This window comes from Neoarius graeffei, chromosome 22 (genome assembly GCF_027579695.1).
Source record: "Neoarius graeffei isolate fNeoGra1 chromosome 22, fNeoGra1.pri, whole genome shotgun sequence".
Classification (NCBI taxonomy): Eukaryota; Metazoa; Chordata; class Actinopteri; order Siluriformes; family Ariidae; genus Neoarius; species Neoarius graeffei.
The window spans coordinates 42,900,604-42,915,464 of NC_083590.1; the positions used below are offsets into that span (position 1 = coordinate 42,900,604).

Consider the following 14,861-nt stretch of genomic DNA (forward strand, 5'->3'; position numbering starts at 1 on the left):
AAGGCTTTTCTATTGATTATTGAGAAGGGTATTAGTAATTTTGGACATGCCACTTTTTGTTCAAATGTAAATAAAAGCTGAGAAATAATTTTTTCCACAATGATGCCTCTTGAACATTGTCTTATTATCTTCTGGGAGACGCCTGTGTCATTTCCAATCAAGAAAAAAACTTGCTGGTTGAATAAAAGTAACTTTAAATCAAAATTTGTCAGGGGTATAAATAATTTCGGGCTTATCCATCCATCCATCCATCCATCCATCCATCTATCTATCTATATGGCACTGCATAAAAGCAGAGCTCCCAGTAAGTGTAAATAATTAAACATTAATAATAGTAAATAACTCCACATTACTTTTTAAAAAGCAAATTAAAAATAAGTGCTGGATAAAAATCCATGTATTTAATGTAAATAAAGATACAAATTTTGTCATCTGGTGATCAAGATCTGTTGTCTTGCACTTACAGTATGATCGGGTATCTTGTGGTCACAAAAGGCATCAAAAATCAGGTTAATACATTACCATAGTCTCTTAAGTATGGCGCTTTGCTCCGCGTGTGAAGTGTGTGGGGAGCTTGGTTATAAATCCTGACAGATCAGTGACATTACTCTTTAGATTTTTCTGATGCAGATTTTTTGAAGTCTTGGTGGGTCAGCTGGTTTGGATATCATTTTGTAGGTCTGACCTGCCAGATGCAGATCACTTGGGAGGTCTGCACAATGAAAGGTGCATACAGTATCTTGTGAAAACAGCCTTCAATCTCTGTAAATGTGCTAATGTATTAATCAGATGTAAAATATTCTGTAAATCATGTTTAGCATTAGCTCGAATTTAACTTGATGTCTAGCCAATTATGTACTAGCTACTGGAATCAATGCTAGTCTAACCTGGCATTAGCAAAGAAAACAAGCTAATATACAGTAGTTAAATATAGCCAGTTAACATTAGCAAATTATCAAAACTTACCTCAGTATGCTTTTGCAAATTAGATGGCCCTTCTAGGAAAGCTAAGGGGATGCCTCATTTTATGAGTCTTTGTTTATATGAGTCACATTAGAACATTTTACGTATAGAGGTAGAGCCAGGAGTACTCATCCTCAGGTTCCACACTGAAGTCTGGTGGATTATCTTCAGATGCACACAGATAGCTATAACACTAACTACCAGAGCTGTAGTCAAGACCATCTTTGCCGAGTTCAAAACCAGGAATAGTCAAGATTGAATCAATACAAAGTACAAAGAGGTTCAAACCCAACTCAAGACTGAGTCCACATGAGAGAGACAGAGTCAAGACCAAGACAGAAAACAAAGAAGACCACTTTGAGACCACTTCTGAACAAGCTTGCTTAATCAGTTATTTTGTTCTGAAGGAGTTACTTGAAAAAAAGCATATATTTTTAAAAGGAAGTTGATTTCAGTTGAGACCAACTAGAATATTTGATGAGACCAATAGCCAAGACCAAGACAAGTTCGAGTGCAAATTGCAATGAGTCCAAGGCAAGTCCAAGACAATAGAAAAAACGTCACATGTCTGAGACCTGACTCGAGTACTACAGCCCTGCTAACTACACCGTGCAGCATGAGAAGGTCCCATTATATGACAAATTGTCACAATGACAAATTGGTGAACTTGACTGAATGTTAAACTGAAATGGAAATAAGATGCTTAAGGAGCCCATTCAGTTGAATTTTTGGGGGGAGATAGAATTAAGTACACCTGAGACCTGACTCGAGTACTACAGCCCTGCTAACTACACCGTGCAGCATGAGAAGGTCCCATTATATGGCAAATTGTCACAATGACAAATTGGTGAACTTGACTGAATGTTAAACTGAAATGGAAATAAGACGCTTAAGGAGCCCATTCAGTTGATTCAGTTGAATTTTTTGGGGGAGATAGAATTAAGTACACAATTAAGAAAAGCTTCTGCCATGGCCGTCTCAGTCCCCTGACCTGAACCCCATTGAAAACCTGTGGAGTGAGCGGAAGAGGAGAGAGCACAAGAGAGGGCTGAGGACCCTGGGTGATCTAAAGGGATTGTGTAAAGAGGAATGGTCTCGGATGTCCTGCTCTGTATCTCCAATCTTATGAAAAGTTATAGGAGAAGACTCATAACTGTATTACTGGCAAAAGGAGGTTGTATTAAACACATTGGTGCCAATAATAGTGGCACATGTGTTTTTGTTGAAAATAATTATTTCTTCATGAGGGATTTGTTTTTCTCTGAAGAAATTTCTTTCAAATAAAGTTTGGATTTTTCTCACTTTTTCAGTGTGAGGTAAAGCAACTTCACCGAATGGTGGATTTTTTCTAACCTTTTTTTTTTTTTTTTACTAATCTTTACAAGGGGGGCACTGTACTATTGGAGCACTTGGATGATCCAAAACACAAAAAAATTGATTTTTTTTTTTAGACTCCACACACATTAATAGGCATAAAGTTGAGAAATGACATGCAGTTCATATAACAAGTTATTTTACAAGAGATACAGTACATGGATAACTTATTGCATTTAATAATTTTAATTTTTCTTCTACTATTATTAAGCTGATTTGAATATTATTTTAGCTTTGTACTGGTTACTGTCTGTTGAAGAAGGAAGAAGTATATTTCCCTATGGATTACATGGAAATAATTATAATTTCTGTGTTATCATTTAGTCATACCTATTATTATCCTGCTTTCATATTCATTGTATATGCATCAACATAATAGGAAAAACACACATACAAATGCTTATACATCTTGATAACAGCAAGCAATTATAGCCAAACTCAGACACTGATACTCCTGGTGGTCACGTTGTACTACAACACTTTAGCCTTCTCATATTTTTTGAACCTTTTGTACTATCCATGGGTGACACGGTGGTGTAGTGGTTAGCACTGTTGCCTTACAGCAAGAAGGTTCTGGGTTCAAGTGCAGTAACTGCTAAGGGCCTTTCTGTGTGGAGTTTGTATGTTCTCTACATGGGTTTCCTCCAGGTGCTCCAGTTTTCCCCAAAGGCATGCAGTTAAGTCCATAGATGTGAATGTGTGTGTGAATGTTTGAGAGGAGAAAACCTCTATAATAAATCAGTAGAAATAAGTATTATGGTAATTTATCATTCTTTTATATGTAGGGTCCTTCTGGAGAGACAGGGCAATTGGGAGAGCGGGGCCACACTGGACCCCCTGGACCACCAGGTGAGCAAGGCCTTCCTGGCCCTTCAGGTAAGGAAGGAACCAAAGGAGATCCCGGTCCTCCTGGTGGCCCAGGAAAAAATGGACCTCCTGGATTGAGAGGCTTCCCTGGAGAGAGAGGACTTCCTGGAACACCAGTAAGGAAATTCATTTCAAAAAAAGAAAAAAAAAATTGTACACAAAGTGTCAAGAGGAATCATATCACAATGTCTCAGAATTGCTTTAAATTAATTGTGATTGCAGAATCCTGCTTTTATGTTCAGTACAGAACATGGTGGCTGCATGTCACCTGACAACTGAATCAGCACTATTGTGTGATTGATGTCTTCATAAGCTATTTATCCTCTTAATAGGGCGGTGTTGGGCTAAAAGGAAATGAAGGCCCGGCAGGACCTCCTGGACCAGCTGTTAGTATTTAAAATTAGACCTTAACAAAAAAAAAAAAGCATACTAATTAAATTTATGTAAATTTCTCAATAACATAAACTAAATTTGTGTGTAGGGATCCCCAGGTGAGAGAGGCTCTGCAGGCACAGCAGGCCCCATTGGCCCCCCTGGAAGACCTGGACCTCAGGGACCCCCTGGAGCTGCAGGAGAGAAAGGAGTGCCTGTGAGTATCCAGCTCAGATTTACTGAAATTGAATCATCCATGTCAACATGAATCAAACTGGTATTGTGATTTTATTATGTTCCAGGGAGAGAAAGGCCCAGTTGGCCCACCTGGTCGTGATGGCATTCAAGGCCCAGTTGGGCTTCCAGGTCCTGCTGGTCCTTCTGGTGTTCCAGGAGAGGATGGTGACAAAGTCAGGGACCTATTCACCTCTACTCATAATCAAAACATTAGTCCCTGGCTTCAGTGAATGTTTGTTCTTAAAATTATATGATTTAACTTCTGTCAGGGTGAGGTTGGAGAGCATGGGCATAAGGGTGCAAAGGGAGCCAAGGGAGAACAAGTAAGTCAGTATACTTGCTGCAATCATAATTATTGGAACTATTGGAATTGTATGTTTTCCTCTAATTATTATTCTTATAATTCCATATGGGAGTCCATATAATGCTTTGTACAATTTGGCAAAGTGATAGAGGACAGTCTCTGCTATCTTCATAGCAATTTTGGTATCTGCCACTCAGTAGCTTTAGTGCCACCAATAGGGCAAATTTGGACAAACATTTACAATTTACAAATTTGGACAAACATTTACAATTTACATTTACAATTTACTCAAACAGGCGGCACGGTGGTGTAGTGGTTAGCACTGTCGCCTCACAGCAAGAAGGTTCTGGGTTCGAGCCCCGTGGCTGGCGAGGGCCTTTCTGTGTGGAGTTTGCATGTTCTCCCCGTGTCCGCGTGGGTTTTCTCCGGGTGCTCCGGTTTCCCCCACAGTCCAAAGACATGCGGGTTAGGTTAACTGGTGACTCTAAATTGACCGTAGGTGTGAATGTGAGTGTGAATGGTTGTCTGTGTCTATGTGTCAGCCCTGTGATGACCTGGCAACTTGTCCAGGGTGTACCCCGCCTTTCGCCCGTAGTCAGCTGGGATAGGCTCCAGCTTGCCTGCGACCCTGTAGAACAGGATAAAGCGGCTAGAGATAATGAGATGAGATGAGATTTACTCAAACATTTACTCTGCAAACACCTGATGCTGATTTGAGTGTAATCAACACACTGTTTTCACAGAGACATTGTGAAGTATTCTGTCAGGTATGTGGCAGTAGACCGGTCTGATTTGAGCACAATCAGCACATGCAAATAAGGACACAGAGGCTTTGTGAAGTATTATCATTATCATGGTCACGTTTGTTTCTAGCCATGTTTATGACTCTGCTTTTGGTTTCATTTGTGTTTTGTTTTTGTAAATATCACTAATAAACACTCTTCCTGCACTTAGACCCATCTACCGCCGCATACCTAACAGAATACTTCACAAAGTCTCTGCAAAAACAGCATGTTGATTGCACTCAAATCAGCATCAGGTGTTTCCCATAATGACTGGTTCCCAAGCACATGCACAGCATGCGCTAAAGGATCCCTGAATGTAAATGCACTTTTTAAGTCTCGGTGAAGGTTAGGCTCTGGTGAGCTGCTGTGTTGCTCATGTTCACTTCACTGTATAAGAATAAACACCTTGCTGATTTTTTTTTTATTCTTACCTTAGTGGAAATGAAGTGAGCATACCAGAGGGTTTTGACCTCTCCGTTCAACACCGAGTCCCACTGAAGGTTTTTTCCCCGTTTTTCCCTTCTACGTTTAGAAATTTCTCTATTTTTCCCCCGATGATGAATTACTTTTGGTAAATAAAAAAAAAATCTGATGTCTTTGTTTTATTAAAAACTATTTGTACATCCAAAATGCAGCAAAACCTTCCCATACTGATCAATAACAGCTAACTTGGCTAAATGAAGCACTACAAGCGTGCCCCGTCATAGCAGTGTAGTTACCATTGCTATGGGGTCACATGACCCATTTTTTATTTTTTCAAAAACTGTGTTTTTTCACTGCTTCTTCTACAAGTTTTGTCTAATCTGGAAGATGACATTAGGAGACCAACCCGAACAACACTTGTTTTTCATATTTTGATGTGTGATGGGTCACCCATTACACACAAACCTGACAGAGAAGTTTCCAAAAGGGAAGCAAGGGCATCTCAGCAACAGTTTTATGTATTGAGACCCACCATGTCACATACTGTATATTGAGCTACATGACCTAAAGTTAACAAACGAGCTTTGAGTTCATTTGGAACTTGACTAATCTGGAAGACGGTATCAGGAGACCAACCCGATCAGTGAGAGAAGTGAGGCAGTATTTCAGGAACAGATTGAGGCTTTGCCTTCACATTTAGTAGATCCCCTTTAATTGCTGTTTCAGCTATGTTTTTACAAAAAATTGTCATATCATAGTAGTTTGTTAATTTTGCACATACAGTAGTGTATTGCAATGTACATGTAATGAGAAATGTTTATTGGCAGGGTCCTCCTGGTCCACCTGGGTCAATGGGTCCTGTTGGACAGCCTGGTGCTCCTGTAAGTGTAACTCTTTCTAATTTATTTAATTAATAATCTAACACTTAATAATATTTTGATTAACCTATTAAAAGGTCATTTTTGTGAGCTTATGCCTGCATTTATTTTTCTTTTTATTAGGGAGCTGATGGTGAAACAGGTGCTAGAGGTCAGCAGGGTGCATTCGGTGCTAAAGGAGATGAAGGAACAAGAGGATTTCCTGGTCCTCCAGGCCCTATTGGGCTACAGGTATCAAACTAAATATCAATGCCACCTCTCATTCAGAAATTACTATACAGGAGTGAAATTACCTTTTTTTTTTTTTAAATCTAGGGCTTGCCAGGTTCCGCAGGAGAGAAGGGTGAAACAGGAGATGTTGGACCACTGGTGAGTGTTGAGAATTTGTGTTTGCTGAGCCAATAAACATTGTTTTATGTAAAGGTAGTATCTCACTGGGCTGCGACAGCCCGCGACGAGTTGGAGACACAACAATTGCGATAAAATATGCGAATTAGCGACAATTTTAACTTTGAATCACACTGAATTGATATTCGCATATTTTACCGTAATTGTTGTGTCTCCAACTAGTTGCAGGCTGTCGCAGCCCCGCTTTCCCTTGGCAGGCAGGGGAGTAGAGGAAGCCTCACGGAAACTGACTTGAGAAGGGTTCGTGATGGTTTTGCGACACCAGCGACGCATTTGCGGTTATTTTGAGAGAAATTTTGTCGCACAAATTTTTTGAACATGTTCAAAATTTCAGCGACGAAGGAGCGACACTTAGCGACTCATGTGAGGAAATTGAGAAGCCCCACGAATGTTTCAAGACACTTTTGAAACTCTCTCGCGAATGACATTCGCAATTTGTCGCAAGCTGTCACAGCCCAGTGAAATACTAGCTTAAGGATTCACTTCCTTGAATATTTCCACATTTTGTAATGTTATAACCTGAAAGTGAAATGAGTTTAATTGGGATTATATGTCAAGAATTTACACACAATACCCCATGAACTTAAAGTCTGGGAAAGAATCAACAATGTTTGCAAAAAAAGAAACTACAAATGAAAAGTTCTGACTGCATAAATATTAACCCCATTGCCATAAGTCATATCATTTGTTGAAAGGCGGCCATCTGAGTGAAATGTGTCACATGATCTCAGTATAAAGGCCATTTATCAAAAGACATCAAGTAGACCAGACACTCCAAAAAAAGAAAAAGAGAGGCTTAATGCAAGAGTATTGATTTATATATAAATCAATACTCTTTCATTAAGCCTCTCTTTTATTTTTTTAATTTTTTGGAGTGTCTGGTCTACTTGATGTCTTTTGGTAGATGGCCCTTATATATTATATAAATCAAATGGTTAAACTCCTAGTGAAGTCCATTTCTGTTCCAGGTGTCAACTCTAAAGAATGTTGAAAAGTTCAAGGGTGAATACTTACCTGAAACATTGTACCTTTGTACATCCAAGTGAAGTAAATTTACAAGGCAATGTTCCAAATTCCAGAATTGTTCCCATAGAACTGTTGATCATTTTTGGTTCTTAGGGTCCTCCTGGACCTCCCGGGCCCCGTGGCCCAGCAGGTCCTAATGGTGCTGATGTGAGTAATTTACTATGAAATGTTACTTTTTTTAACTACATATAATTTGTTTAATAAAAACATTATCATCAAGACATGTCTTTGTGTAAATATAATCAGGGTCCTCAAGGTCCCCCTGGTGGTTTGGGTAACCCAGGTCCACCTGGAGAGAAGGTAAACAACAAAAAGTATAGTTTTTCTAGGTTAAGAACTATCTAATGTTATTTTGATGTATAATTTATAATGATGTGTCAACAGGGTGAACCTGGTGAATCTGGACCAGCTGGTATTGGTGGAGAGCCAGGAAAGAAGGTGAAAATTAACTTAAAATTTACTACTTACACAATCTTTTAACAAATTCAAAATTGCTTAAATTGCTCATAATATTAAATGCTAGTAGACTTTTATAAAAAAATAATAATAATAATAATCTTTTTTCCATGCAATTTGATTGGCTCATGGCAGGGCCCAAGAGGAGAGCATGGTGAGAAAGGTGAGGCTGGACAACCAGGTATGCCTGGTCCTCCAGGTGGAAAGGGACCCACTGGAGATGATGGACCTAAAGGAAACCCTGTAAGTGTCAAAGTATGAATCAGCCTGACAAAAAAGTAGACTCCATCATGATTTATTAGTGACTTATATATTTCTGTTTCAGGGTCCTGTCGGTTTCCCTGGTGATCCTGGTCCTCCTGGAGAAGTTGGGCATAGAGTGAGTACATATTACGTTTTCATCTGACCTGGTTCTATATTTGGTATGATTCCTAGTTACAGATTTTTGTCATTGATATAGCTGTAATAATAATAATAATAATTCTGAACTTTTCTTACCCTTGATGTTTACAAGGGCCAAGATGGAGCAAAGGGAGACAGAGGAGAGGATGGTGAACAAGGAGAGGCAGTAAGTGGCACATTTTTCTCATATTTGAGCGTACCCAAGTCATTTGAGCCTGTACGTTTGCACAACCTTAGTGTGTTGAAAAACTGAATTTATAGTGGACTGGCAATTTAATCAACCCATACTTTTATCATTCATAGCTAGAAAACTAAGGGCATACTTTTGGGGTTATATCTCTGGAAAAGCATCATCTACAGCTGCAGTAGTAGTGGAAAATAAAGAGTAATCTCTGACTTGAGATACACCTTTAAATACTTTATTACAGAGGAATTCATTGTATTGTGTGTATATATATGACGACACTAGATAAGAGCAGACAGGTGGAGTAGCAAGGAAGAACTGATAATAGCCTTGGAATTTAACTGAAAGTCATCAGACCTTTTTGATTTGTTTTATTACAAATGTTCCTTTTTTCCTTGACTAAGGTTGTAAGGTTCAATGTTATTTTTTACAAGGTCAAGTGTAAAGATCTAGTGTGTGAGCCTATCCACATCTCCAGTAGTTATCCATTTCTTCGCTGTGTGATTTATGAACAGGAATACTAACAAACACTTGCATACACTAAACATTTCAGTTTTTGACCTTATTCAGAAAAAGAATCATTTACAATAGAATAGCTTAGTAGAAATATTGTCTTTTTCTGAATAAGGGCAAAAATAAGAATATTCTGTGCATGTACAGTGGGGCTTGAAAGTTTGTGAACCCTTTAGATTTTTTTATATTTCTGCATAAATATGACCTAAAACAACATCAAATTTTCACACAAGTCCTAAAAGTAGATAAAGAGAACCCAGTGAAACAAATGAGACAAAAATATTATAATTGGTCATTTATTTATTGAGGAAAATGATCCAATATTACATATCTGTGAGTGGCAAAAGTATGTGAACCTCTAAGATTAGCAGTTAATTTGAAGGTGAAATTAGAGTCAGGTGTTTTCAATCGATGGGATGACAATCAGGTGTGAGTGGGCACACTGTTTTATTTAAAGAACAGGGATCTATCAAAGTCTGATCTTCACAACACAAGTTTGTGGAAGTGTATCATGGCACGAACAAAGGAGATTTCTGAGGACCTCAGAAAAAGCGTTGTTGATGCTCATCAGACTGGAAAAGGTTACAAAACCATCTCTAAAGAGTTTGGATTCCACCAATCCACAGTCAGACCGATTGTGTACAAATGGAAGAAATTCAAGACCATTGTTACCCTCCCCAGGAGTGGTCGACCAACAAAGATCACTCCAAGAGCAAGGCGTGTAATAGTCGGCGAGGTCACAAATGACCCCAGCGTAACTTCTAAGCAACTGAAAGCCTCTCTCACATTAGCCAATGTTAATGTTCATGAGTCCACCATCAGGAGAACACTGAACAACAATGGTGTGCATGGCAGAGTTGCAAGGGGAAAGCAACTGCTCTCCAAAAGGAACATTGCTGCTTGCCTGCAGTTTGCTAAAGATCATGTGGACAAGCCAGAAGGCTATTGGGAAAATGTTTTGTGGGCGGATGAGACCAGAATAGAACTTTTTGGTTTAAATGAGAAGTGTTATGTTCGGAGAAAAGAAAACACAGCATTTCAGCATAAGAACCTTATCCCATCTGTGAAACATAGTGGTAGTAGTATCATGGTTTGGGCCTGTTTTGCTGCATCTGGGCCAGGACGGCTTGCCATCACTGGTGGAACAATGAATTCTGAATTATACCAGCAAATTCTAAAGGAAAATGTCAGGACATCTGTCCATGAACTGAATCTCAAGAGAAGGTGGGTCATGCAGCAAGACAGCGATCCTAAGCACACAAGTCATTCTACCAAAGAATGGTTAAAGAAGAATAAAGTTAATGTTTTGGAATGGCCAAGTCAAAGTCCCAAACTTAATCCAATCAAAATGTTGTGGAAGGACCTGAAGTGAGTAGTTCATGTGAGGAAACCCACCAACATCCCAGAGTTGAAGCTGTTCTGTATGGAGGAATGGGCTAAAATTCCTCCAAGCTGGTGTGCAGGACTGATCAACAGTTACCAGAAATGTTTAGTTGCAGTTATTGCTGCACAAGGGGGTCACACCAGATACTGAAAGCAAAGGTTCACATACTTTTGCCACTCACAGATATGTAATATTGGATCATTTTCCTCAATAAATAAATGACCAAGTATAATAATTTTTTTGTTTCATTTGTTTAACTGGGTTCTCTTTATCTACTTTTAGGACTTGTGTGAAAATCTGATGTTTTAGATCATATTTATGCAGAAATATAGACAATTCTAAAGGGTTCACAAACTTTCAAGCACCACTGTAAATTTAGTAACACTTCCTACTAAGCTGTTTACATGGCTAATGAAAATGAATATTCTACTAATATTCCCATTTCCATGCAGCCACGGATGTTCTGATTGTCTAGTTGGTTTGTGTACAATACACTGAGTTGACTGTAAACAGGCAAGAGGTTGTGTGTCGCAAACTACCATAAAAACCTGAATTGAGATGCATATTCCAAATGCGCCATATACATGTCCAAAGAATGCTCCTAAAACCTGAAGAATATCAATATATCCTACGTCTTAACTGGAATATCCAAAAAGAATATGCTGTTTACACAACCTGTATCAAATTCCAAATATTGTCATATTTGGACTAATAGTGGAGTATTAGTGTGCATATAAACCTACTGAATAATAATGGGGAAATATGTTTCACAGAAAATAACACAGATCTTCAGCAGTAAAAACTGATTATATTATGAGTCATTTGTAATATTGACTCATATTGTCTGCATGTACTTGTCTGCATGTTTGCACTGTACTGCATGGCTGTTTGACTGAAATTGGATTTAATGTACTGTACATGTTCTCACCATTATGGTTAACTAACAATTAAACTTTTGATTGAAATTGAAAGTTGATTTACTGTTAAGTCAGCAGTAGTGTTGATCTTTGTGTGAGTTATGAACAAGAACAATATGCAGACAAGTACATGCAGACAATATGAGTCAATATTACAAATGACTCATAATATAATCAGTAATAATAATGATGGGAAAATATATTTTAACAGAAAATCAAACAGATATTCAGCAGAAAAATATTATTATATCTGTATTTATGGATCTATATGATGTTTGATTAGTAATATTAAACTGCATAAAGAAGTACTGCATGGCTGTTTGACTGAAAATGGATTTAATGTACTGTACATATTTTACCATTATTATTATTATTATTATTATTATTATTATTATTTCCAAACAAATCATTAACAGTAAGTCCTGAATGGCCATTTGATTGAAAACTAAAGGGTTGTCTCCATCTTTTTTTTTTAACTTTTGCACAGTACTGTATAATTTTTTCCCCCAATCATTTCAGGGTTCACCAGGACCTCCTGGTGTAAATGGACCACCTGGGCCTACAGGAAAAAGAGTAAGTGTATGCTCAGAGGAAATATTATCATTCAAAAAGAAACTGATAAATGATTTTTGTGAAGATTTCTTCAGCTAATAAGTAGCTGCCCAATAATTACAGCATTTCCAATAACTTGAATGCCATTGTGTGTAATATTTAGTTGTTAGGCTTATTTTTGCTCATTTTCTGCAGTATGCCATTAAAGCTCATGTTGATTATATGATCCAATATCCTGATCTGGCCTGCTATTGTTTTGCTCTTTTCTGTGATGTTAAACTGATATATTAGAAGTGTCTGATCTGGGTCTTTCATGCAATTTTAATAATTGACATAGATGTTAAGTGTTTACTTATAGTAAACACTTAACACTTTTCTAAAATACTTATAATCGTTTTAAGGGGCCACCAGGTGCAAGAGGACCTGAAGGCCGTGAAGGAGAGAAGGGAATCAAGGTAAAGAATATTTATGATCTCATATGAATTTTCATGAAATTGTCATTGATGAAATGTTAACGCTATTGTGCTTTTCATTCAGATTCTTAATTATGTGTTGCTGGAGGAGATTATATTGTGATTTTATAGAAGTAGCAGTGGATCTCGAGTCGTGCAACAGAAAAATGTTCGCCCTATCATCTGGAGAGTACTGTGCTCCCCATCCCAATGATCCCCATCCATGGCTGGGAGCCAAAGAGTGCCAAACTGACCTGTATAATCAGAGAGGGGTGACATTCTCTCACCCCTGTCAATTACAGTGACATTGTAGCCAATCTTGGGGTTCTGTGAGCTCATGTATATGGATAGCACTTTCCTCTGAGTGGAAAGTAGAAAGTTTCCTCTGAGTGGAAATATCCTCATGTTGTTGCATAAACAGCAGTCAGCAATTTGAAAGGATGTGGTAAGCTGGTGTCACGTGCCTCTGAGGTTGCCCTCATGTACCCTCCCTGGTTGGTAGCTGTCGTGTGACAGGGAGACCTATTATGGAAAAAAGTGTGTGTGTGTGGGGGGGGGGAATCCAATAAAAAGTAATATCATAAAACTGAAGAGACTCTAGTCCCAAATAGAACAATTTACAATATATCTGTGTATTACTATGAAATATCAGTATTTGAATCTCTCTCCCTTTTTTAAACTTTTCCTCAGGGAAGTCCAGGAGCTGTTGGGGCCCCAGGAAAAACAGGCCCTGTTGGGTCACAAGGACCTCCTGGAAAGCCAGGAACAGAGGGTCTGAGAGGACTGCCCGGTTCAGTGGTATGCTCTCAGTTGCCCTATTTACTGGCCACTATCGATCTGCCTGTCTGTCGGTCTGTCTGTCTGTTTAATTAAAGCCATGTTTGATACAAGGGATTAGATTAAACACCTACTCTAATATCTAAAACATCTGTGCTATCACATTTCCTGTGCTGCAGACATGGTTCATCAGTGTACAAAAGCATTATTTTTTAAAATATATTTCACACTGGGATGGCACGGTGGTGTAGTGGTTAGCGCTGTCGCCTCACAGCAAGAAGGTTCGGGGTCGAGCCCCATGGCCGGCGAGGGCCTTTCTGTGCGGAGTTTGCATGTTCTCCCCATGTCCACGTGGGTTTCTTCCAGATGCTCCGGTTTCCCCCACAGTCCAAAGACATGCAGGTTAGGTTAACTGGTGACTCTAAATTGACCGTAGGTGTGAATGTGAGTGTGAATGGTTGTCTGTGTCTATGTGTCAGCCCTGTGATGACCTGGTGACTTGTCCAGGGTGTACCCCACCTTTCACCCGTAGTCAGCTGGGATAGACTCCAGCTTGCCTGCGACCCTGTAGAACAGGATAAAGCGGCTAGAGATAATGAGATGAGATGAGATGAGATATTTCACACTGATTTCTGATTTCTCTCAGGGAGAACAAGGTGCTCCTGGACGTCCGGGTGAGAAAGGACCTTCTGGGCCCATAGTAAGCCTTTCTACAATTAAAACTTCATTAGCACTGGTGATGGATAATGCATATACTTTAACACCCATTATAAATCCATAGTTTGTGTCATGCTATGCCTCCTTTTTCCTTCACAGGGTCCTTTAGGTTTGCCAGGCCTGCGTGGTGACTTTGGTGCTAAGGGTGAAAAGGGACATTCAGGTATGATTGGTCTGATCGGACCTCCAGGTGAACAGGGAGAAAAGGGAGACAGAGGACTGCCTGGCCCTCAAGGATCTTCTGGGTCAAAGGGAGAAACTGTAAGTGACATTTCTACAGCCTCATATAGCTCAGCATTTTCTTGCATGATATAGACAGAAACCAGATGCAGGTGATTTGCTGGGGTGCTCAGAAAATAACTTAAATATGTGTAGAAATCGATTCTGAATATGAGCACGTTTCCCCATTAATTGTGGATTAAGTCCTGATATTCAGTTGCCAATGCTGGATACAGCCTAATATGACTAGTTCTATTTGAATACATGGACCTGACTGTACATACAGTGTAATACAGAGGAGGATAAGTTTTACTCAATATGGACACATTGCATTTCATATGCTATGCTGTGTTCCAGGGTGTTTCTGGTGGAACTGGCCCTCTGGGCCCTGCTGGTCCTCCTGGTTTGCCTGTGAGTATCTCTTGGCAAAACTTTGTTTACAGTTGATACATAAATTGGTGTAAATTTAAATTTTACAATTTTGTACATTTTCACAGGGCCAGAGGGGTGTTAAGGGAGCAAAAGGTGCTATGGTGGGTAGTTATTAATATTTATGGCAGATATATAGTAACATCAACAGTTACAAATACCACAAACATCCTGAAAGTTGTGCTACATCAGCTAATGTCATGAAGCTTTTCAAAATAATTA

At 39.0% G+C, this 14,861-nt stretch overlaps 1 protein-coding gene across 1 annotated transcript in view; it reads left to right on the forward strand.

The window, feature by feature from the left end:
* The window catches only part of col11a2 (collagen, type XI, alpha 2), a 239,729-nt gene that overhangs the window by 209,609 nt on the left and 15,259 nt on the right, over positions 1 to 14,861 (forward strand). Inside the window, exons 37-57 of the mRNA XM_060904819.1 lie at positions 3,123 to 3,320; positions 3,537 to 3,590; positions 3,686 to 3,793; positions 3,879 to 3,986; positions 4,083 to 4,136; positions 6,153 to 6,206; positions 6,327 to 6,434; positions 6,519 to 6,572; positions 7,731 to 7,784; positions 7,884 to 7,937; positions 8,022 to 8,075; positions 8,229 to 8,336; positions 8,419 to 8,472; positions 8,608 to 8,661; positions 12,013 to 12,066; positions 12,447 to 12,500; positions 13,188 to 13,295; positions 13,921 to 13,974; positions 14,091 to 14,252; positions 14,568 to 14,621; positions 14,708 to 14,743. Coding sequence (XP_060760802.1) covers positions 3,123 to 3,320; positions 3,537 to 3,590; positions 3,686 to 3,793; positions 3,879 to 3,986; positions 4,083 to 4,136; positions 6,153 to 6,206; positions 6,327 to 6,434; positions 6,519 to 6,572; positions 7,731 to 7,784; positions 7,884 to 7,937; positions 8,022 to 8,075; positions 8,229 to 8,336; positions 8,419 to 8,472; positions 8,608 to 8,661; positions 12,013 to 12,066; positions 12,447 to 12,500; positions 13,188 to 13,295; positions 13,921 to 13,974; positions 14,091 to 14,252; positions 14,568 to 14,621; positions 14,708 to 14,743 — 1,638 coding nt within the window. The remainder of the gene's footprint in view (positions 1 to 3,122; positions 3,321 to 3,536; positions 3,591 to 3,685; positions 3,794 to 3,878; positions 3,987 to 4,082; positions 4,137 to 6,152; positions 6,207 to 6,326; positions 6,435 to 6,518; positions 6,573 to 7,730; positions 7,785 to 7,883; positions 7,938 to 8,021; positions 8,076 to 8,228; positions 8,337 to 8,418; positions 8,473 to 8,607; positions 8,662 to 12,012; positions 12,067 to 12,446; positions 12,501 to 13,187; positions 13,296 to 13,920; positions 13,975 to 14,090; positions 14,253 to 14,567; positions 14,622 to 14,707; positions 14,744 to 14,861) is intronic.